The sequence below is a fragment of the Balaenoptera ricei genome, chromosome 7, assembly GCF_028023285.1.
Source record: "Balaenoptera ricei isolate mBalRic1 chromosome 7, mBalRic1.hap2, whole genome shotgun sequence".
Classification (NCBI taxonomy): domain Eukaryota; kingdom Metazoa; phylum Chordata; class Mammalia; order Artiodactyla; family Balaenopteridae; genus Balaenoptera; species Balaenoptera ricei.
The window spans coordinates 18,308,526-18,332,665 of NC_082645.1; the positions used below are offsets into that span (position 1 = coordinate 18,308,526).

A 24,140-nucleotide genomic window follows, 5' to 3' on the forward strand; every position below is an offset into this window, starting at 1 on the left:
TAAATTTCAATTATCTAAACATATCAATTAAAAGACAGATTATTAGATTGGATAAAAAAGCAAGACCCAACTATAAGCTATTTGCAAGAAATGCACTTTAAATATAAAGACACAAAAAGGTTAAAAGTAAAAGGATGATAAAAATATACCACACTAACAGTAGTAAAGAGAAAGCTGGAATTGTTACATTAAGATCAAATTAGTTTTCAGAGCAATAATATTACTATGGATAGGGAAGGGTACTTCATAATGATAAAGATGTTAATTCTTCAAGAGGACATAATAACCCTAAATGTTTATGTACCTTAGTAACAAAATTTTGAAATATGTAAAGCAAAAAATCATAGAATTGCAAAGATAAATAGACAAATCCACAGTCTTAATCAGAGATTTCTATATCCACCTCTCAATAATTGATAGACAAGTGGACAGAAAATCAGCAAGAATATGGATGACCTGAATAACGTTATCAGTCAACTTGACCTAATTGTTCATATTGACATAACTCCAACCAACAACAGCAGAATACATATTCTTTTCTAGTGCAAATAGAATATTTATGAGAATAGGCCACATTCTACCATAAAACAGGTTTCAATCCATTCAAAAGGATTCAAGTTTTACAAAATATATTCTCTGACCACTATGAAATTAAATTTGGTAACTGCAAAAATCCCCAAATTTGGTGTAGGTAAATACATCTAAAATATCCAAGGATCAAAGAAGAAATCAAAATGGAAATTAGAAAGTAATTTGAATTGAAGGGAAATAAAGCAAAACATATCAAAATTGGTGGGAGACCACTATTTAGAAGGAAATTTAGAGCACTAAATACCTATACTCGAAAATAAGATATATATAAAACCAATAACCTCAACCTTCGCATTAAGAAACTAGTAAAAGAAGAATAAATAAATAAATAAACCCAAAGTAAGCAAAGTATTTATTTATAATAAATATCAGAGTATAAATCATTAAAAGAGAAAAAATGTAGAAAAAATCTATATAATCAAAAGCTGGTTGAGATCAATAACATTGATAAACCTCTAGACAGACCAATCAGAAAAAAAGTGAAGACATAAATCCAGTATCAGGAATTAGAGAGGTTCCTTTACTAAAAATTCTATGGCCATTACATAACCCTCCCAGACTTCAGACAATACTACAAAGCTACAGTAATCAAAACAGCATGATATTGGCACAGAAACAGACATATAGCTCAATGGAACAGAATAGAGAGCCAGAAATAAGCCCAAACACCTATGGTCAGTTCATCTACAACAAAAGAGGCAAGAATATACAATGGAGAAAAGACAGTCTCTTCAGCAAGTGGTGTCGGGAAAGCTGGACAGCCTCATGTAAATCAATGAAATTAGAACACTCCTTCACACCATACACAAAAATAAACTCAAAATGGTTTAAAGACCTAAATATAAGACATGACACCATAAACTCCTAGAAGAGAACATAGGTGAAACTTCTTGGACATAAATCATAGCAATACTTTCTTAAATCAGTTTACCAAGGAAAAGAAATAAAAGCAAAGATAAACAAATGGGACCTAACCAAACATAAAAGTTTTTGCACAGCAAAGGAAACTATCAACAAAATGAAAGACAACCTACAGAACGGGGGAAAATATTTGCAAATGATGCAACTGACAAGAGATATTAATCCAAAATATACAAACAGCTCATACAACCCAATATCAAAAACCAAACAATCCAATCAAAAAATTGGCAGAAGACCTAAATAGGTATTTCTCCAAAGAAGACACACAGATGGCCATCAGGCACATGAAATGATGCTCAGTATCACTAATTATTAGAGAAACACAAATCAAAACTACAATGAGGTTCCACAACACACCAGTCAGAATGGCCATCATTAAAAAGTCTACAAATAATAAATGCTGGAGAGGGTGTGTAGAAAAGGGAACCCTCCTACACTGTTGGTGGGAATGTAAATTGGTGCAGCCACTATGGAGAACATTATGGAGGTTCCTTGAAAAACCAAAAATAAGGTTACCATATGATCCAGCAATTCCACGCTTGGGCACATATCCAGAAAAGATGAAAATTCTAATTCAAAAAGATACATGCACTCCAATGTTCACAGCAACACTGTTTACAATAACCAAGACATGGAAACAATCCAAGTGCCCATCAATAGATGATTGGTTGGAAGATGTGGTGTATATATACAATGGAATATTATTCATCCATAAAAAGAATGAAATATTGCCATTTGCAGCAACATGCAACATGGACGTAGAGAATATCATACTAAGTGAAGTAAGTCAAACAAAGAAAGTCAAGTATTATAGGATATCACTTATACTTGGAATCTAAAAAATAACACAAATTAACCTATATACAAAACAGAAACAGACTCACAGACATAGAAAATAAACTTATGTTTACCAAAGGGGAAAAGGAAGGGGAGGTATAAATTAGGAGTATAGGATTAATGGATACAAAATATGATGCATAAAACAGATAAGCAACAAGGATTTACTGTATAACACAGGGAACTATACTCAATATCTTATAATAACCTAACAGAAAAGAATCTGAAAAATATATATATATATAACTGAATCACTTTGTTGTACACCTAAAACTAACACAATATTGCAAATCAACTATACTTCAATTTAAAAAGTTCTATAGCCATTAAAAGGATAAAGAAAAACAATTATGAACAATTTTAGAATAATTCTTTCAACAACTGAGGTATGATGGACAAATTCCTTTAAAGACATAAACCACAAGTGAGCACTCAAGAAGAAATAGACAACCTTAATAGCTAGCCCTATATCTATTAAAGATTGAATATGTAGTTAAAAACTAGAAGGAAGGAAAGAAAGGAAGGGAGGGAGGGAGGGAGGGAGGTCCAAGCCTTTAAATATCCTGGCAAACATTTAAGGAAAAAAGTAGTAGCAATTTTACACCATCTCTTCCCAAAAACTGAAGAGGGTATACTTCTATATTCATCCTTTGAGGACAGCAAAAAGTAGACATTTCAAGAGAAGACACTACACACCAATATCCCTATTGTACAAAGATATAAAAATTCTATATAAAATATTAGGAAGAAGAAGCATGAGGTGATATTTGGTGACCAGAGGGGCAGACTCTGGTGATTATTTGTGCTTTTAAACAAATAAGTCAAATTCTCTCCCATTCTGATCACTTGGCAGGCTGACTCATCCCGGTCCCTGCAACTGGTGAGGCCTGGTGACAGTCAGGATGAACTGTGTCATTCAGTGGTAGAGTGGAACATGTGGTTCTCTCTGTATGATGACCAGCAGCTCAGGGCTCTGAGAACTATTGACCAGGAAGGCACTGCCAGCCCACAGTGGGCATGAGGTCAAAGTGAGGAAGAGTCACTGAGATTTCAGGGTTACTTTTTACTTCAGCATAACCAAGCATCTGACAGATGCTCTGTACACAGCAAAGACCTGCTGAACCCAAATCTCTGGGGTGGGGCTTAGTAATCTGTAGTTATACCAAGCACCCCAAAATTGGAGACCCCCATACCCAACAGTGGCTCAGAGTGATTGCTCTGGCTCTGCACAGCTCACCGTGTGCTGATTTACAGCCTGTCTTGGCATTGCCATAGGGTTTCAGCATTATCCATGTCCCAACCATACCCTCTCCCTTCCCTCGAAGTTTTCCTCAGCTCCTTACTCTGGAAGAGTGGAGGAGTCAATTACACAGATTTGTTTCTATACTTCCAAATCAGTATATCTAAATTAATCTCAAGATAAGACTCTCCAGAAGAGCTTATTCACAGCATAGATTTCCTGGGGGTGGCCCTGGTAACCTGTATATATAACAGTCATTCCCGAGTCATTCTGATCACCAGGGCAGTTGAGGGATGTTGGGGAGAGGGGCAGCTGTGCCCACACAAGCTTCTAGAGACAGATTAGCCATTGTAATTGATTATAGTCTCCTTAGCTATCCATTGGTATGATCCTTTCCATTAGAAAACTAAACCTAAAAATTAAGTTACCCCACTTTACATATACTAGTTGATGATAAAACATTTTGAACACCTCTAACTGGTTGCTATGGGTTGAATAGTGTCCGCTCAAAATTGATGTGTTGAAGTCCTAACCCCCAGTACATCAGAATGTGACCTTATTTGAAAATAGGGTCATTGCAGATGTAATTAGTTAAGGTGAGGTCATTAGAATGGCCCCAAATCCAAGATGACTGGTGTCCTTACAAATGCAGAAATGTGGACACAGACACACACAGGAAGAATGCCATGTTAACATGAATACAGCCATCTAAAAGCTAAGGAGACAGGCCTGGAACAGATCCTTCCTCACAGCCAACCAATCCATGATTTTGGAATTCCAGCCTCCAGAACTATGAGGTAATAAGCCACAATAGGTGGCTTTTTAACTTAACTTCTATGGAAATAAACCATCTTTTGTTTAAGCCACCCAGTCTGTGGTACTTTGTTGTAACAGCCCTAGCAAATTAATACACTGGTCAATGAGAAACGTGGATCAAGGTACCTCATTGCAAGAAGTATCTATTTTAAAATAAAAAGCAAACGTTGATTAAAATTTTCTTCAAAACAGAGAAGTAATGGAATCATTTGCAGTGGTCCCCTCTGTTACCAAGGCAACCTGCACAGTGTCTTGCACTGGGCCTGGCCAAGAAGAGGCTGGCTGTTTCCCAAATAGTCTATTGCTTCTAATCTATCCTGACTAGTAAAGCTGTCAATAAAACATCTACTAAAAATTTTAAGTGAGGAAAATGCAAAACCATAAGATGGCCACGAGCCCTATTCCTCCTGGCCACTGCCTTGCCAATATGATCTTGATTGACACAGTATTTTATCCCCTGTGCTGGATTATGTTGCCTTTGTTTTTTTTTTAAACAACAGTTCCTGTTTATTTTTTTATTTTTATTTATTTATTTAATTTATGGCTGTGTTGGGTCTTCGTTTCTGTGCGAGGGCTTTCTCTAGTTGCGGCAAGCGGGGGCCACTCTTCATCGCGGTGCGCGGGCCTCTCACTATCGCGGCCTCTCTTGTTGCGGAGCACAGGCTCCAGACACGCAGGCTCAGTAGTTGTGGCTCACGGGCCTAGTTGCTCCGTGGCATGTGGGATCCTCCCGGACCAGGGCTCGAACCCGTGTCCCTTGCATTGGCAGGCAGATTCTCAACAACTGCGCACCAGGGAAGCCCTGTTGCCATTTTTGTAATCACATTTAGTTTCAAACTAAAACATATTAGAACAGTAGAGTCTATATGCCATGCTATTTGTATTGTATACACATGGTTTAATGCTGTCATGACATGCAAACTGTATACAGTGGACATTGCTTCCCACATTTCACTCTATAGAAAACTAAAGAGGCACAGCTCATGGATTTAAAGCCCCTGAAAGCACACTGCGTACCAGGAGGCAGACAGGGACATGCTAGTGTGCAGCATCCCAATGACTGATGCCTCCCTGATATTCTACAGGTGATTAACCTCCTACCTTTTCGTGGCAACTTCCCCCGGAAAAAATAGTATCGTGGCAGTAAACTCTGAGGCTATATGAGGAGGTACTTCCACTCACCAACAATCTCACTGGGTTCCTTGTTATACAGCTTTTTGTTCCAGTAAAGTAGTCTGAGGAGTGGAAAGGAGAACAAGAGAACGAAGCAAATCCCAGCAAACATGTGTGCGGTGAACCCAGCGAAGTCCAGACCCTAGAAACAGGAAAGGAGAAGTGAAATCACAGACGGGCCTTCCAGCAGCACAGGTGCAGCCCCATGGCAGGGTCCAGAGAGGGCTGAGCTCAAGGGCCGTGGAACCTAGCACAAAGCCCACAGAACAGGTACTCTTCACCATGATTTTGAAAACATTCAGGATTTGTTTCTTTCACATTGAAAAACCAATTATTACCTGAATGACAAGCAAACTTGGGAGGAAACAAAAACAGGTCATCACATCTAATCCCAACCTTAGCTGTGTCTACTTCACCACTGGACTAACTCGTCCCCCAGGATCCGGTGAAACAGGACTGAGGGCGACAAAACATACAACTATCACTACTATAGAGAAAATAGATAACCAACAATAACCTACTGTTATAGCACAGGGAACTATACTCAATATTTTGTAATAACCTATACGGGAAAAGAATCTGAAAGAAATAGATATATATGTAAGTATAACTGAATCACTTTGCTGTACACCTGAAACTAACACAACGTTGTAAATGAGCTATGCTTCAATTTAAAAAAAAAAGACTATGGGGCAACATTCTTCCATTTGAAGGTAAATTGGCTTTTAAAAATATTTCACTTAAGTCACTGCCATCAATTTGAAAGAGCACTGTCATGCCTGGAAAGCACTGTCCTCCACAGATCACCCAGTGGCCATCAGGACTGAAGCCCCCCAGGGTGTCCCAACCAGCCTCAAGGGTCCTAGGCAGGAGCCCTCTCCTTCCCCTCACACTTCCTTTGCCTGTCTATGGGCTATTTTCCACGGTCAGCTACTGAGAACATCTTTCTTGTTGGATGAAATCCCCACTAGGTTAATTTGTTAGGGAATAAGTCACCAACAATATTGGTCAGTTTTGTCCTTTTGTTTACACTTGCTTAAACCTTCAGCAAATACATGCCCTCTGAGCTCCTCACAGCACAGATGAGGCTGCTGTCCCCACGAAGCAGGCTGTGAGAATCAGCTTCTTACTGGCAAGAACTCCAGGTCTTTTCTGTAGTGTTCATGGACTACTGATGCCACAAAAAGGGGTCAGAGGCACAATGACAAAGCATTGGGGGTGACCCCCAGGCAGGAGGGACCATGGGGGAAGGGAGAGTAGGTCCAGGGGTCATTAGTGACCACCTTGAGAGACCATGCCCAAGGCAGCAGCCAGGAAGACCACCTTCTAAAGTCCTGAGCTGGAAGGAGTGATTTCAATTATATTAGTTGTTTATTAAAACTTACTTATTTACTTAAATGTCCCCCTCATTTCTGGAAAAGATCTGAAACCACTTATAACATTGCTAAAGATACGACACAACTTAGAAGCCATTATCAGTAAGTTGTGTCAAAATTTAGACTTGCCAGTGTGCAATGATCTGAAGTTCTTATTCTCTTGCAGTTTACCTGCACATCCAAAAGTTGCCCTTGAAAACAGCATATGAATAACAAATGGAGTTATATGAGGTTAATCACATACAGACAGCAGGGAGACCTACCAAAAGGTGGGACTCATGGCATACTTTTAATGGCCATATAAGAATTCACCGCTTTTCTAGTAGTTCTTCAACAAGGATATTACCTTGGACTTTGTGTTTATCTACAGAATGCATGCCCCAAATATCTGGTTTAAAAAAGGTCCAAGACACTTTTAGGGGCCCCGGAAAATCATTTAGTTTCTTCTAAAATCAGAAACAAAACAGAAAACCTTTTGAGTCAAAGAAGATGGCTTAAAATATAATATTAATATATTATAATATTAACATATTTTTCTGTATATGAATTCAGTCATGAATGTAATGTAAATGTAATTGTAATTAATATTACAAGTAATGTAATAACATAATTAATGTAAATGTAATTAATATTTTTTGGAGGGAGGAGTGCATGAAGGCAGAAGTACTTACATCCTGAGTAATTCTGGGTCCCTTTGGAACACAGTACAGGTATCCCCCACTTTTTCAGATTTTGCTTTATGCCACTTTGCTTTTACAAAAGACCTACATTAGCACCTGTTTTCGCTAAGAAAGAACTCTGAGGAGGATTTTCACTTTTATGAAAACAGGTGACTGCTCTTTTAACTTTATGCCATTTTGGCTTCCGAAAGGTTTCATAGGAAAGCTCTATTTTCGGATAGTGGGGAAAACCTGTAACAAAGCTATAAAGTAACAAAACCACCCACTATCATACTTACATTAGTGCAGTGCTTAAATGCAGCCCTTTCTTGCAAGGTGCTGGTTCTGTTTCTTCAATCTCAGCCTTGTTTTGTACTGTTTTGGTTTTGAAGCGTGCCCCAAGAGCACAGCAGCCTGGTGGGAGAGCCACGAGGAGGGTCCCAGCGGTGCACGGCACAGGGGCCTGATGGGAAAGGCCTGAAGAATGTCCTACTGCACACATCTCTGGGGCACAGTAGGAAATGCCTTCCAGTGATGTGTGAGATGCCATTCAGAAGCACAGGGTACATGGTTCCCCTAAAGAGACTTCTCTAGGGCTGTTTAAAAGGTGGTTGAGGGAGGAGCTTCAAGATGGCGGAAGAGTAAGATGCGGAGATCACCTTCATCCCCACAAATACATCAGAAATACATCTACATGTGGAACAACTCCTACAGAACACCTACTGAACGCTGGCAGAAGACCTCAGACCTCCTAAAAGGCAAGAAACTCCCCACGCACCTGGGTAGGGCAAAAGAAAAAGGAAAAAACAGAGACAAAAGAATAGGGACAGGACCTGCACCAGTGGGAGGGAGCTGTGAAGGAGGAAAGGTTTCCGCACACTAGAAGCCCCTTCACGGGCAGAGATGCGGGTGGTGGAGGGGGGAGCTTCAGAGCCATGGAGGAGAGTGCAGCAACAGGGGTGCGGAGGACAAAGCGGAGAGATTCCTGCACAGAGGATCGGTGCCGAGCAGCACTCACCAGCCCGCAAGGCTTGTCTGCTCACCCGCCGGGGCGGGCGGGGGCTGGGAGCTGAGGCTCGGGCTTCGGAGGTCAGATCCCAAGGAAAGGACTGAGGTTGGCGGCGTGAACACAGCCTGAAGGGGCTAGTGCACCACAGCTAGCCGGGAGGGAGTCTGGGGAAAAAGTCTGCAGCTGCGGAAGAGGAAAGAGACTTTTTCTTGCCTCTTTGTTTCCTGGTGCGTGAGGAGAGGGGATTCAGAGCACCACCTAAACGAGCTCCAGAGTGGGGCGTGAGCCACGGCTATCAGCACGGACACCAGAGGCGGGCATGAGTTGCTAAGGCTGCTGCTGCCACCACCAAAAAGCCTGTGAGCAAGCACAGGTCACTATCCACACCGCCCCTCCCGGGAGCCGGTGCAGCCCGCCACTGCCAGGGTCCCGTGATCCAGGGACAACTTCCCAAGGAGAACACATGGCACGCCTCAGGCTGCTGCAACGTCACACTGGTCTCTGCTTCTGCAGGCTTGCCCCACACTCCGTAACCCTCCCACCCCCCAGCCTGAGTGAGCCAGACCCCCAAATCAGCTGCTCCTTTAACCCTGTCCTGTCTGAGTGAAGAACAGATGCCCTCAGGCGACCTACAGGCAAAAGCGTGGCCAAATCCAAAGCTGAACCCCAGGAGCTGTGCGAACAAAGAAGAAAAAGGGAAATCTCTCCCAGCAGCCTCAGGAGCAGCGGATTAAATCTCCACAGTCAACTTGCTGTATGCTGCATCTGTGGAATACCTGAATAGACAACGAATCATCCCAAATTGAGGAGGTGGACTTTGGGAGCAACGATATATTTTTTCCCCCCTTTTTCTCTCTTTCTGAGTGTGTAAGCGTATGCTTCTGTGTGTGATTTTGCCTGTATAGCTTTGCTTTTACCATTTGTCCTAGGGTTCTGTCTGTCCGTTTTTTGTTTTGTTTTGTTTTGTTTTAAAATATAGTTTTCAGCACTTATTATCATTGGTGGATTGGTTTTTTGGTTTGGTGGTTCTCTTTTTTTTTTTCTTTTTAAATTACTTTTAAAAATTTTTTATATAATTTTTTTATTTTAATAACTTTTTTATTTTATCTTATTTTATTTTATCTTTTTCTTTCTTTCGTTCTTTTTTTCTCCCTTTTATTCTGAGCCGTGTGGATGACAGGCTCTTGGTGCTCCAGCCAGGCATCAGGGCTGTGCCTCTGAGGTGGGAGAGCCAATTTCAGGACGTTGGTCCACCAGAGACCTCCCAGCTCCATGTAATATCAAATGCCAAAAATCTCCCAGAGATCTCCATCTCAATGCCAAGACCCAGCTCCACTCAACGCCCAGCAAGCTACAGTGCTGGACACCCTATGCCAAAAGACTAGCAAGAGAGGAACACAACCCCACCCATTAGCAGAGAGGCTGCCTAAAATCATGATAAGGTCACAGACACCCCAAAACACACCACCAGACGTGGACCTGCCCACCAGAAGGACAAGATACAGCCTTATCCACCAGAAGACAGGCGCGAGTCCCCTCCACCAGGAAGCCTACACAACCCACTGAACCAACCTTAGCCACTGGGACAGACACCAAAAACAATGGGAACTACGAACCTGCAGCCTGAAGGTTCCTGAAAAGGAGACCCCAAACACAGTAAGTTAAGCAAAATGAGAAGACAAAGAAATACACAGCAGATGAAGGAGCAAGGTAAAAACCCACCAAATTTAACAAATGAAGAGGAAATAGGCTGTCTACCTGAAAAAGAATTCAGAATAATAATAGTAAAGATGATCCAAAATCTTGGAAATAGAATGGAGAAACTACAACAAACATTTAACAAGGACCTAGAAGAACTAAAGAGCAAACAAACAATCATGAACAACACAATAAATGCACTTAAAAGTTCTCTAGAAGGAATCAATAGCAGAATAACTGAGGCAGAAGAACGGATAAATGACCTGGAAGATAAAATAGTGGAAATAACTACTGCAGAGCAGAATAAAGAAAAATGAATGAAAAGAATTGAGGACAGTCTCAGAGACCTTGGGACAATATTAAATGCACCAACATTCAAATTATAGGGGTCCAGGAAGAAGAAGAGAAAAAGGAAGGGACTGAGAAAATATTTGAAGAGATTATAGTTGAAAACTTTCCTAATATTGGTAAGGAAATAGTATATCAAGTCCAGGAAACATAGAGAGTCCCATACAGGATAAATCCAAGGAGAAACACAGCAAGACACATATTAATCACACTATCAAAAATTAAATACAAAGAAAAAATATTAAAAGCAGCAAGGGAAAACCAACAAATAACATTCAAGGGAATCCCCATAAGGTTAATAGCTGATCTTTCAGCAAAAACTCTGCAAGCCAGAAGAGAGTGGCAGGACATAATTAAAGTGATGAAAGGGAAAAACCTACAACCAAGATTACTCTATCCAGAAAAAATCTCATTCAGATTTGATGGAGAAATTAAAATCTTAACAGACAAGCAAAAGCTAAGAGAATTCAGCACCACTAAACCAGCTTTACAACAAATGCTAAAGGAACTTCCCTAGGCAGGAAACACAAGAGAAGGAAAACACCTACAATAACAAACCCAAAACAATTAAGAAAATAGTAATAGGAACATACATATTGATAATTACCTTAAATGTAACTGGATTAAATGCTCCAACCAAAAGACATAGACTGGCTGAATGGATACAAACACAAGACCTGTATATATCCTGTCTAAAAGAGACCCACTTCAGATCTAGGGACACATACAGACTGAAAGTGAGGAGATGGAAAAAGATATTCCATGCAAATGGAAATCAAAAGAAAGCTGGAGTAGCAATTCTTATATCAGACAAAATAGAATTTAAAACAAAGGTTATTACAAGAGACAAAGAAGGACACTACATAATGATCAAGGGATCAATCCAAGAAGAAGATATAACAATTGTAAATATGTATGCACCCAACATTACAGCACCTCAATACATAAGGTAAATACTAACAGCCATAAAAGGGGACATAGACAGTAACACAATCATAGTAGGTGACGTTAACATCCCACTTTCACCAATGAACAGATCATCCTAAATGAAAATAAATAAGGAAACACAAACTTTAAATGATACATTAAACAAGATGGACTTAATTGATATTTATAAGACATTCAATCCAAAAACAACAGAATACACTTTCTTCTCAAGTGCTTATGGAACATTCTCCAGGATAGATCATATCTTGGATCACAAGTCAAGCCTTGGTAAAGTTAAGAAAATTGAAATCATATCAAGTATCTTTTCTGACCACAATGCTATAAGACTAGATATCAATTACAGGAAAAAATCTGGAAAAATACAAACACATGGAGGCTAAACAATACACTACTTAATAACCAAGAGATCACTGAAGAAATCAAAGAGGAAATCAAAAACTACCTAGGAACAAATGACAATGAAATCACAATGACCTAAAACCTATGGGATGCAGCAAAAGCAGTTCTAAGAGGGAAGTTTATAGCAATACAATCCTATGTTCAGAAACAAGAAACATCTCAAATAAACAACCTAAACTTCCCCTTAAAGCAATTAGAAAAAGAAGAATAAAAAACCCCAAAGTTAGCAGAAGGAAAGAAATCATAAAGATCAAATGAGAAATAAATGAAAAAGAAATGAAGGAAACGATACCAAAGATCAATAAAACTAAAAGTTGGTTCTTTCAGAAGATAAACAAAATTGATAAACCATTAGCCAGACTCATCAAGAAAAAAAGGGAGAAGACTGAAATCCACAGAATTAGAAATGAAAAAGGAGAAGTAACAACTGACACTGCAGAAATACAAACGATCATGAGAGATTACTACAAGCAACTCTATGCCAATAAAATGGACAACCTGGAAGAAATGGACAGATTCTTACAAATGCACAACCTGCCGAGACTGAACCAGGAAGAAATAGAAAATATGAACAGACCAATCACAAGCACTGAAATTGAAACTGTGATTAAAAATCTTCCAACAAACAAAAGCCCAGGATCAGATGGCTTCACAGGTGAATTCTATCAAACATTTAGAGAAGAGCTAACACCTACCTTCTCAAACTCTTCCAAAACGTAGTAGAGGGAGGAACACTCCCAAACTGATTCTACGAGGCCATCATCACCCTGATACCAAAACCAGACAAAGATGTCCCCAAAACCAAAACTACAGACAAATATCACTGATGAACATAGATGCAAAAATCTTCAACAAAATACTAGTCAACAGAATCCAACAGCACATTAAAAGGATCATACACCATGATCAAGTGGGGTTTATCCCAGGAATGCAAGGATTCTTCAATATATGCAAATCAATCAATGTGATACACCATATTAACAAATTGAAGGAGAAAAACCATATGATCATCTCAATAGATGCAGGGAAAGCTTTCGACAAAATTCAACACCAATTTATGATAAAAACCTTCCAGAAAGTAGGCATAGAGGGAAATTTCCTCAACATAATAAAGGCCATATAAGACAAACCCAAAGCCAACATCATCCTCAATGGTGAAACCCTGAAACCATTTCCACAAAAATCAGGAACAAGAGAAGGTTGCCCACTCTCACCACTACTATTTAACATAGTTTTGGAAGTTTTAGCCACAGCAATCAGAGAAGAAAAAGAAACAAAAGGAATCCAAATCAGTAAAGAAGTAAAGTTGTCACTGTTTGCAGATGACATGATACTATACATAGAGAATCCTAAAGATGCTACCAGAAAACTACTAGAGCTAATCAATGAATTTGGTAAAGTAGCAGGATACAAAATTAATGCACAGAAATATCTTGTATTTCTATACACTACTGATGAAAAATCTGAAAGTGAAATTAAGAAAACACTCTCATTTACCAGTGCAACAAAAAGAATAAAATACCCAGGAATAAACCTACCTAAGGAGACAAAGACCTGTATACAGAAAATTATAAGACACTGATGAAAGAAATTAAAGATGATACAAACAGATGGAGAGATATCCCATGTTCTTGGATTGGAAGAATCAACATTGTGAAAATAACTCTACTACCCAAAGCAATCTACAGATTCAATGCGATCCCGATCGAACTACCACTGACATTTTTCACAGAACTAGAAGAAAAAATTTTACAATTTGTATGGAAACACAAAAGACCCCAAATAGCCAAAGCAATCTTGAGAAAGAAAAACGGAGCTGGGGGAATCTGGCTCCCTGACTTCAGACTCTACTACAAAGCTACAGTAATCAAGACAGTATGGTACTGGCACAAAAACAGAACTATAGATCAATGGAACAGGATAGAAAGCCCAGAGATAAACCGACGCACATTTGGTCACCTTATCCTTGATAAGGGAGGCAAGAATATACAATAGAGAAAAGACAGCCTCTTCAATAAGTAGTGCTGGGAAAACTGGACAGCTACATGTAAAAAAATGAAATTAGAACACTCCCTAACACCATACAGAAAAGTAAACTCAAAATGGATTAAAGACCTAAATGTAAGGCCAGACACTTTCAAACTCTTAGAGGAAAACATAGGCAGAACACTCTATGACATAAATCACAGCCAGATCCTTTTTGACCCACCTCTAGAGAAATGGAAATAATAACAAAAATAAGCAAATGGGACCTAATGAAACTTAAAAGCTTTTGCACAGCAAAAGAAACCATAAACAAGACCAAAAGACAACCCTCAGAATGGGAGAAAATATTTGCAAATGAAGCAACTGACAAAGGATTGATCTCCAAAATTTACAAGCAGCTCATGCAGCTCGATATCAAAAAAACAAACAACCCAAGCCGAAAATGGGCAGAAGACCTAAATAGACATTTCTCCAAAGAAGATATACAGATTGCCAACAAACACATGAAAGAATGCTCAACATCCTTAATCATTAGAGAAATGCAAATCAAAACTACAATGAGATATCATCTCACACCGGTCAGAATGGCCATCATCAAAAAATCTAGAAACAATAAATGCTGGAGAGGGTGTGGAGAAAAGGGAACACTCTTGCACTGTTGGTGGGAATGTAAATTGATACAGCCACTATGGAGAACAGTATGGAGGTTCCTTAAAAAACTAAAAGTAGAATTACCATATGACCCAGCAATCCCACTACTGGGCATATACCCTGAGAAAACCATAATTCAGAAAGAGTCATGTACCGAAATGTTCATTGCAGCTCTATTTACAATAGCCAGGACATGGAAGCAACCTAAGTGTCCATCAACAGATGAATGGATAAAGAAGACATGGCTCATATATACAATGGAATATTACTCAGCCATAAAAAGAAACGAAATTGAGTTATTTGTAGTGAGGTGGATGGACCTAGAGTCTGTCATACAGAGTGAAGTAAGTCAGAAAAAGAAAAACAAATACAGTCTGCTAACACACATATATGGAATCTAAGAGAAAAAAAAAAGGTCATGAAGAACCTAGGGGTAAGACAGGAATAAAGACACAGACGTACTAGAGAATGGACTTGAGGATATGGGGAGGGGGAAGGGTAAGCTGGGACAAAGTGAGAGAGTGGCATGGACATATATACACTACCAAACATAAAATAGATAGCTAGTGGGAAGCAGCCGCATAGCACAGGGAGATCAGCTTGGTGCTTTGTGACCACCTAGAGGGGTGGGATAGGGAGGGTGGGAGGGAGGGAGACACAAGAGGGAAGAGATATGGGAACACATGTATATGTATAACTAATTCACTTTGTTATAAAGCAGAAACTAACACACTGTTGTGAAACAATTATACTCCAATAAAGATGTTAAAAAAAAAAAGATGTGGCACATATATACAATGGAATATTACTCAGCCATAAAAAGGAAAGAAATTGAGTTATTTGTAGTGAGGTGGATGGACCTAGAGTCTGTCTTACAGAGTGAAGTAAGTCTGAAATTGAAAAACAAATACCATATGCTAACACATATACATGGAATCTAAAAAAAAAAAAAGGGTCATCAAGAACCTTGGGGCAAGATGAGAAGAAAGATGCAGACCTACTAGAAAATGGACTTGAGGACACGGGGAGGGGGAAGGGTTAGCTGGAACAAAGTGAGAGAGTTGTAGTGTATATATGGACATATACACACTACCAAATGTAAAATAGATAGCTAGTGGGAAGGAGTTGCATAGCACAGGGAGATCAGCTAGGTGCTTTGTGACCAGCTAGAAGGGTGGGATAGGGAGGGTGGGAGGGAGGGAGATGCAAGAGGGAAGAGATATGGGGATATATGTATATGTATAACTGATTCACTTCGTTATAAAGCAGAAACTAACACACTGTTGTGAAGCAATTATACTCCAATAAAAACGTTCTAAATAAATAAATAAATAAATAAATAAATAAATAAAAGGAGGAAGACAATATCCCAGTCAGCCAGTTGGGAGATGAAGGGACAATGTGTCATTGCACATGGGATCCTAAACAGCACTGCAGACTCGTGCCTACTCCAGGGAGACCTGCTGGACCCTGGACGTCTGTCCATCTGCCTGTTCAGTACTAGAAATTCTGCCAGTGGTGAGCCATCCCACGTGACCTAGGAGGAGTGAGCAGAGTGTGCAAAGGGTAAGTTGGAAGAACTTTCCTCACAACTCCCTGTAATTTCTGCCTAATCCTGAGACAGAATGTGGAGATTTTTCAGATGTGACTTTTTGACTGTTCTAAAGCCTAGTAGTGGTTTTTTGTTTTGTTTTTTTTTTAATTTTTATTTTATGTTGGAGTATAGTTGTTTTACAATGTATTAGTTTCAGGTGTACATCAAAGTGATTCAATTATACATATACATAAATCTATTCTTTTTCAGATTCTTTTCCCCTATAAGTTATTACAGAATATTGAGTAGAGTTCCCTGTGCTATACAGTAGGTCCTTGTTGATTATCTATCAATATTTTATACATAGTAATGTGTATATGTTAATCCCAAATGCCTAATTTATCCCTCACCCCCATCTTTCCCCTTTGGTAATCAAAAGTTTGTTTTCAAAGTTTGTGAGTCTGTTTCTGTTTTGAAGTTCATTTGTACCATTTTTTAGTTTCCACATATAAGTGACATCATATGATATTTGTCTTTCTCTGTCTGACTTACTTCACTTAGTATGATAATCTCTAGGTCTGTCCACATTGCTGCAAATGGCATTATCTCATTCTTTTTTATGGCTGAGTAATATTCCATTGTATATATGTACCACATCTTCTTTACCCATTAATCATGGACATATAGGTTTCTTCCATGTCTTGGCTCATGTAAACAGTGCTGCCATGAACATTACAGTGCATGTATCTTTTTGAATTATCTCCAGATATAATTTCTCTGGAGTGGGATTGCTGGATCATATGGTAGTTCTATTTTTAGCTTTTTAAGGAACCTCCATACTGTTCTCCATGGTGGCTATACCAATTTACATTCCCACCAACGTGTAAAATGGTTCCTGTTTTTCCACACCCTCTCCAAAATTTATTGTTTGTAGACTTTCTGATGATGACCACTCTGACCAGTGTGAGGTGATATCTCATTGTAGCTTTGATTTGCATTTCTCAAATAATTAGTGATGTTGAGCATCTTTTCATGTGCTTCTTGGGAATCTGTATGTCTCCTTTGGAGAAATCTCTATTCAGGTCTTCTGCCCATTTTTTTAGTGGGTTGCTTGATTTTTTTATATTGAGCCACATGAGCTGTTTGTAAATTTTGGAGATTAATCCCTTGTTGGTGGCAACATTTGCAAATATTTTCTACCATTCAGTGGGTTGTCTTTTCATTTTGTTTATGGTTTCCTTTGAAGTGCAAAAGCTTTTGAGTTTAATTGGGTCCCATTTGTTTATTTTTGCTTTTATTTCCATTACTCTAGGAAATGAATCAAAAAAGATATTGCTGCAATTTATGTCAGAGGGTGTTCTGCCTATATTTCCTTCAAAGAGTTTTATAGTATCCAGTCTTACATTTAGGTCTTTAATCCACTTTGAGCTTATTGTTGTGTATGGAGTTAAACAACGTTCTAATTTCAGTCTTTTACATATAACTGCCCAATTTTCCCAGCACCACTAATTGAAGACATTGTCTCTTCTCCACTGTATAGTCTTGACTCCTTTGTCGTAGATTAATTGACCATAGGTGCATGGGTTTATTTCTGGACTCTCTATCCTGTTCCATTGATCTATATTTCTGTTTTTGTGCCAGTACCATACTGTTTTGATTACTATAACTTTCTAGTATAATCTGAAGTCAGGGAGCTTGATTCCTCCAGCTCTATTTTTCTTTCTCAGGATTGCTTTGGCTATTCGGAGTCTTTTATGTTTCCATACAAACTTTAAAACATTTTGTTCTAGTTCTGTGAAAAATTGCATTGGCAACTTGATAAGGATTGCATTGAATCTGTAGATTGCCTTGGATAGTATACTTATTTTGACAATATTGATTCTTCCAATCCAGGAACATAGTCTATCTTTCCATTTTTTAGTGTCATCTTCAATTTCTTTTATCAGTGTGTTATAGTTTTCGGAGTATGGGTCTTTTACCTCCTTAGGTAGGTTTATTCCTAGGTATTTTATTCTTTTTGATGTGATGGTAAATGGGATTGTTTCTTTAATTTCTCTTTCTGGTTTTTCCTTTTCAGTGTATAGAAATGCCACAGACATCTGTGTATTAATTTTGTATCCTGCAACTTTACTGAATTCATTGATGAGCTCTAGCAATTTTCTGGTAGCATCTTTAGGGTTTTCTATGTATAGTATCATGTCATCTGCAAATAGTGACAGTTTAACTTCTTTTCAAATTTGGATTCCTTTTATTCCTTTTTAACCTCTGATTGCCATGGCTAGGACATCCAGAACTCTGTTGAATAAAACTGGTGAGAGTGTACATCCTTATCTTTTTCCTGATCTTAGAGAAAATGCTTTCACTTTTTCATGGTTGAGAATGATGTTTCCTGCGGGCTTGTCATATATGGCCTTTATTATGTTGAGGTATGTTCTCTCTATACCCACTGTCTGGAGAGTTTTTATGATAAATCGGCATTGAATTTTATCAAAAGCTTTTTCTGCATCTATTGAGATGATCATATGGTTTTTATTCTTCACTTTGTTAATGTGGTATCACAATCAGTATCACACTGAGTGATTTGCAGATACTGAAAAATCCTTGCATCCCTGGGATAAATCCCACTTGTTCATGGTGTATGGGTCCTTTTAATTTATTGTTGAATTCAGATTGGTAGTATTTTGTTGAGGATTTTTGCATCTATGTTCATCACTGATATTGGTCTGTATTTTTCTTTTTTGTGGTATCTTTGTTTAGTTTTTGAATCAGAGTGATGGTAGCCTCATAGAATGGCTTTTGGAGTGTTCCTTCTTCTGCAATTTTGTGGAATAGTTTCAGAAGAAAGTATTAACTCTTCCTTAAATGTTTGATAGAATTCACCTGTGAAGCCATCTGACCATGAACATTTACTTGTTGGGAGTTTTTTAATCACAGTTTCAATTTCAGTACTTGTGATTGCTCGTTCATATTTTCAATTTCTTCCTCACTTAGTCTTCGGAGATTGTACCTGTCTAAAAAATTTTCCATTTCTTCTAGGTTATCCATTTTTTTGGCATACAGTTGCTTGTAGTAGTCTCTTATGATCCTTTGTATTTCTGTAGTGTCAGTTATAACTCCTCTTTTTTCATTTCTGATTTTATTGATTTAAGCCTTCTCCCTTTTTTTCTTAATGAGTCTGGCTAAAGGTTTATCAATTTTGTATATCTTTTCAAAGAGCCAGCTTTTAGTTTCATTGATCTTTTCTACTGTTTTCTTCATCTCTGTTTCATTTATTTCTTCTCTGATCTTTATGATTTCTTTGCTTCTACTAACTTCGGGTTTTGTTTGTTCTTCCTTCTCTAGTTGCTTTAGATGTAACGTTAGGTTGTTTATTTGAGATTTTTCGTTTCCTGAGGTAAGATTGTATTGCTATAAACTTACCTCTTAGAACTGCTTTTGCTGCACCCCATAAGTTTTGGATGATCATGTTTTCATTTATCTCTATGTATTTTTTAATTTCCTCTTTGATTTCTTCAGTGACCCATTGGTTGTTTAGCAGCATATTGTTTAGCCTCCACGTGTTTGTGTTTTTTGTAGTTTTTTCTTGTAGTTGATTTGTCATCTCATAGCGTCGTGGTTGGAAAAGATGCTTGATATGATTTCAATTTTTTTAAATTTACCAAGGATTGATTTGTGACCCAAGATGTGATCTATCCTGGAGAATGTTCCATGTGTCCTTTAGAAGAATGTGTATTCTGCTGCTTTTCGATTAAATGCTCTGTAAATATCAGTTAAGTCCATCTGATCTAATGTGTCATTTAAGGCCTCTGTTTCCTTATTGATTTTCTCTCTGGATGATCTGTCCATTGATGAAAGTTGGGTGTTAAGGTCCCCCAGTATTATTGTGTTACTGTCAATTTCTCCTTTATTGGCTGTTAGTATTTGCCTTATATATTGAGGTGTTCCTATGTTGGGTGCATATATATTTACAATTGTTATATCTTCTTGGATTGATCCCTTGATCATTATGTAGTGTCCTTCTTTGTCTCTGGTAACAGGCTTTATTTTAAAGTCTATTTTGTCTGATATGAATATTGCTACTCCAGCTTTTTAAAAACTTAATTCATTTATTTATTCATTTTTGGCTGCACTGGATCTTCATTGCTGAGCGCAGGCTTTCTCTAGTTGCGGTGAGCGGGGGCTACTCTTTGTTGCAGTGCACAGGCTTCTCATCGCAGTGGCTTCTCTTGTTGCCAAGCACAGGGTCTAGGTGTGCAGGCTTCAGTAGTTGTGGTTCATGCGCTCTAGAGCACAGGCTCAGTAGTTGTGGCGCACGGCCTTAGTTGCTCCGGGGCATGTGGGATCTTCCCGGACCAGGGTTCAAACCCATGTCCCCTGCATTGGCAGGCGGATTCTTAACCACTGCACCACCAGGGAAGTCCCTCCAGCTTTCTTTTGATTTTCACTGACATGGAGCACATTTTTCCATCCCTTCACTTTCATTCTGTATGTGTTTCTAGATCTGAATTGGGTCTCTTGTAGACAGCATATATATGTGTCTTGCTTTTGTATCCATTCAGCCAATCTATGTCTTTTGGCTGGAGCATTTATTCCGTTTACATTTAAGGTAATTATTGATACGTATGTTCTTATTGCCATTTTGTTAATTGTTTTGGATTTGTTTTTATAGGTCTTTTTTCTTCCCTTCCTCTTCTGCTCTCTTCTCTTGTGATCTGATGACTAACTTTAGTGTTGTGTTTGGATTCCTCTTTCTTTTTTGTGTGTATGTCTATTGTAGATATTTGGTTTGGAGTTACTATGAAGTTTTGATATAGCAGTCTATATATATACAAGATTAAGTTGCTAGCCTTTTAATTTCAAATGCATTTCCAATATCCTGCATTTGTACTCACCTCTTCTCACAACTGCTGGTTGTAATATATTTGTGTGTGGATGATTTCCTACTTTAACTGTATGTTTGCCTTTACCAGTGAGCCTTTCCATTCTTAGTTTTCTTGTATCTAGTTACAGCCTTTTCTTTTCCACCTAGAGACTTCCTTTAGCATTGTTGTAAAGCTGATTTGGTGGTGCTGAATTATCTTAGCTTTTGCTTGTCTTTAAAGCTTTTGATTTCTCTGTTGAATCTGAATGAGAGCCTTGCTGAGTAGAGTATTCTTGGTTGTAGGTTTTTCCCTTTCATTGCTTTAAATATATCACGCCATTCCCTTCTGGCCTGCAGAGCTTCTGTGGAAAAATCAGCCGATAACCTTATGGGGATTCTTTTGTATGTTATTTGTTGCTTTTCCCTTGTTGTTTTAAATATTTTCTCTTTGTATTTAATTTTTGTCAGTTTGATTAATATGCATCTTGGTGTGTTCCTCCTTGGGTTTATCCTGCCTGGGACTCTCTGTACTTCCGGGACTGGGGTGACTGTTTCCTTTCCCATGTTAGAAGAGTTTTCAGTTATTATCTCTTCAAATATTTTCTCAGGCCCTTTCTCTCTTCTCTTTCTGGGACCCCCTATAATGCAAATGTTGGTGCATTTAATGTTGAGCCAGAGGTCTCTTAAACTGTCCTCGTTTGTTTTCATTCTTCTTTCTTTATTCTATTCTATGGCAGTATTTCCACCATTCTCTCTTCCAGCTCACTTATCTGTTCTTCTTCCTCATTTATTCTGCTATGGATTCGTTCTAGTGTATTTTTCCTTTTGGTTATTGTATTGTTCATCTCTGTTTGTTTATTCTTTATATCTTCTAGCTCTTTGCTAAACATTTCCTGTATCTTCTCAATCTGTGCCTCTATTCTTTTTCCAAGATATTGGATCATCTTTACTATCATTACTCTGAATTCTTTTTGGCTAGATTGCTTATCTCCTCTTTGCTTAGTTATTCTTTTGGGGTTTTTTTTCTTGTTCTTTCATCTGAAACATATTCTTTTGCTGTCTCATTTTGTCTTACTTTCTGTGATTGCACTTTCCGTTCCATAGGCTGCAGGGCTGTAGTTCTCTTGCTTCTGGTGTCTCCCCACTGATGGATGAGGCTGGTCTAAGAGGCTCATGCAGGCTTCCTGGTTGGAGGGACTGGTGCCTGCCTGCCCACTGATGGATGGAGATGGTGGGCAGGGTCATGTCAAGAGGTGTGTTTATTATTTTTTTTATTGAAGTATAGTTGATTTACAGTGTTGTACCAATCTCTGCTCTACAGCAAAGTGTCTCCGTTTTACACATATATACATTTTTTGTAATATTCTTTTCCATTATGGTTTATCCCAAGAGATTGGATATAGTTCCCTGTGCTATACAGTAAGACTTTGTTGTTTATCCATTCTAAATGTAATAGTTTGCATCTACCAACCCCAAATTCCCAGTCCATGCCTCCCCCTCCTCCCTTCTCCTTTGGCAACCACAAGTCTGATCTCTATGTCTGTGAGTCTGTTTCTGTTTTGTAGATAGAAGGGGTGTGTTTAGAAGTGGCTGTGGGCCTAGGAAGATTTTAGGCAGCCTGTCTGATGATGGGTGGTGCTGTGCTCCTGCCTTGTTGGTTGTTTGGTCTGAGGCGTCCCAGCACTGGATCCTACAGAATGTAGGGTGGCACCACATCTTGGTGACAAAGTGGCAACCTCCAGGAAAGCTCAGGCCAATGAGTACTCCCTGATACCTCCACCACCAGTGTCCTTGTCCCCACAGTGAACCACAGCCAACACCCCCACCTCCCCCGGAGACTCTCCAAGACCAGCAGGTAGGTCTGGTCCAGGCTTCTATGAAGTCACTGCTTTTTCTCTGGGTCCCAGTGAGCACGAGACCTTGTGTGTGCTCTCCAAGAGTGGAGTTTCTATTTCCCTCAGTCCTGTGGAGCTCCTGTCATCAAGCCCCACTCGCCTTCAAAACCAAATGCTTTGGGGGATCCTCTTCCCAGTGCCAGGCCCCCAGGCTAGGGATCCTGACATGGGGCTCCAAACTCTCACTCCTGTGGGAGAAACTCTGTGATATAATTATTTTCCAGTTTGTGGGTCGTCCACCTGGTGGGTGTGGGATTTGATTTTATCATGATTGTGCCCCTCTACTGTCTTGTTGTGGCTTCTTTGTCTTTGGATATAGAATATCTCCTTTGGTAGGTTCCAGTCTCTTTTGTCAACAGTTGTTCAGCAGTTAGTTGTGATTTTGGTGTTTTTGTGAGAGCAGTTGTGCTCAAGCCCTTCTACTCCACCATCTTGTCTCCAACCCTTCAGCACCTTCTCCAGCCTAGTACTGTTTTTTAATTACTCCTCTGAATTACATATTAAGTATTAATTTTCTTTGTGAATATTTTAAAAATTAATTTCAAATTTTATTTTAATTTGATAATCTGTCTTCTTATTTCAGTTCACTGATTAACAACAAAATAATGCCAAATAATTGTGCCCATCATGTGATGCAAATGTATAGCTGTGCTGTCATTATTGATAATGAGACTTTATAAATTAATCTCTGCTAAAGACACTATCCCTGGAACTATGTGTTCATTTGTGTCTCCATACAAATAAATATTCCCATATCTCTGAACTACTACAAAATGGATTAAAACCACTCTTTGTTATCCACAAAAAGACATTCATTAGATACTTTTTCTGCAAGATATAGTTTAACCCCTAAAATGCAGGGAAAGTCATTAAGTGGAAGACAAGGAATGCCATCTTCAGTAAAACAGGACAACCCTAAAGCCATGTTCCCAGAGGATGCCACTTTCACACAAAGCTGGGTAAGTAGCCTAGGCTGAGCTTCAGTGCAACCAGAGAGGGTGCTCACCTCCAGGGCCCTCTGTGTTTTTGCAAAATCTCACCTTTCTCCCTTACTGTCAGGTTTAAACTCTAGATATTTACAACAGCATGTTAGGATGCCATGGAAGAATGGGAATAGTCTGACAAACTGCTCTTTCCCTTCAGCTTTCTATGTGACTTGGTAGAGGTCCGGGACCCAAAGCCTGTCTTGGGTCACATC

The 24,140-nt window shown here is 38.9% G+C and overlaps 1 protein-coding gene across 8 annotated transcripts in view; it reads right to left on the reverse strand.

Annotated features, from left to right (window-relative positions):
• The window catches only part of OCA2 (OCA2 melanosomal transmembrane protein), a 298,538-nt gene that overhangs the window by 141,410 nt on the left and 132,988 nt on the right, over positions 1 to 24,140 (reverse strand). For all 8 annotated transcript variants that reach the window (XM_059927745.1, XM_059927747.1, XM_059927740.1 and 5 more), the window contains one exon: positions 5,588 to 5,720. In XM_059927745.1, coding sequence (XP_059783728.1) covers positions 5,588 to 5,720 — 133 coding nt within the window. The remainder of the gene's footprint in view (positions 1 to 5,587; positions 5,721 to 24,140) is intronic.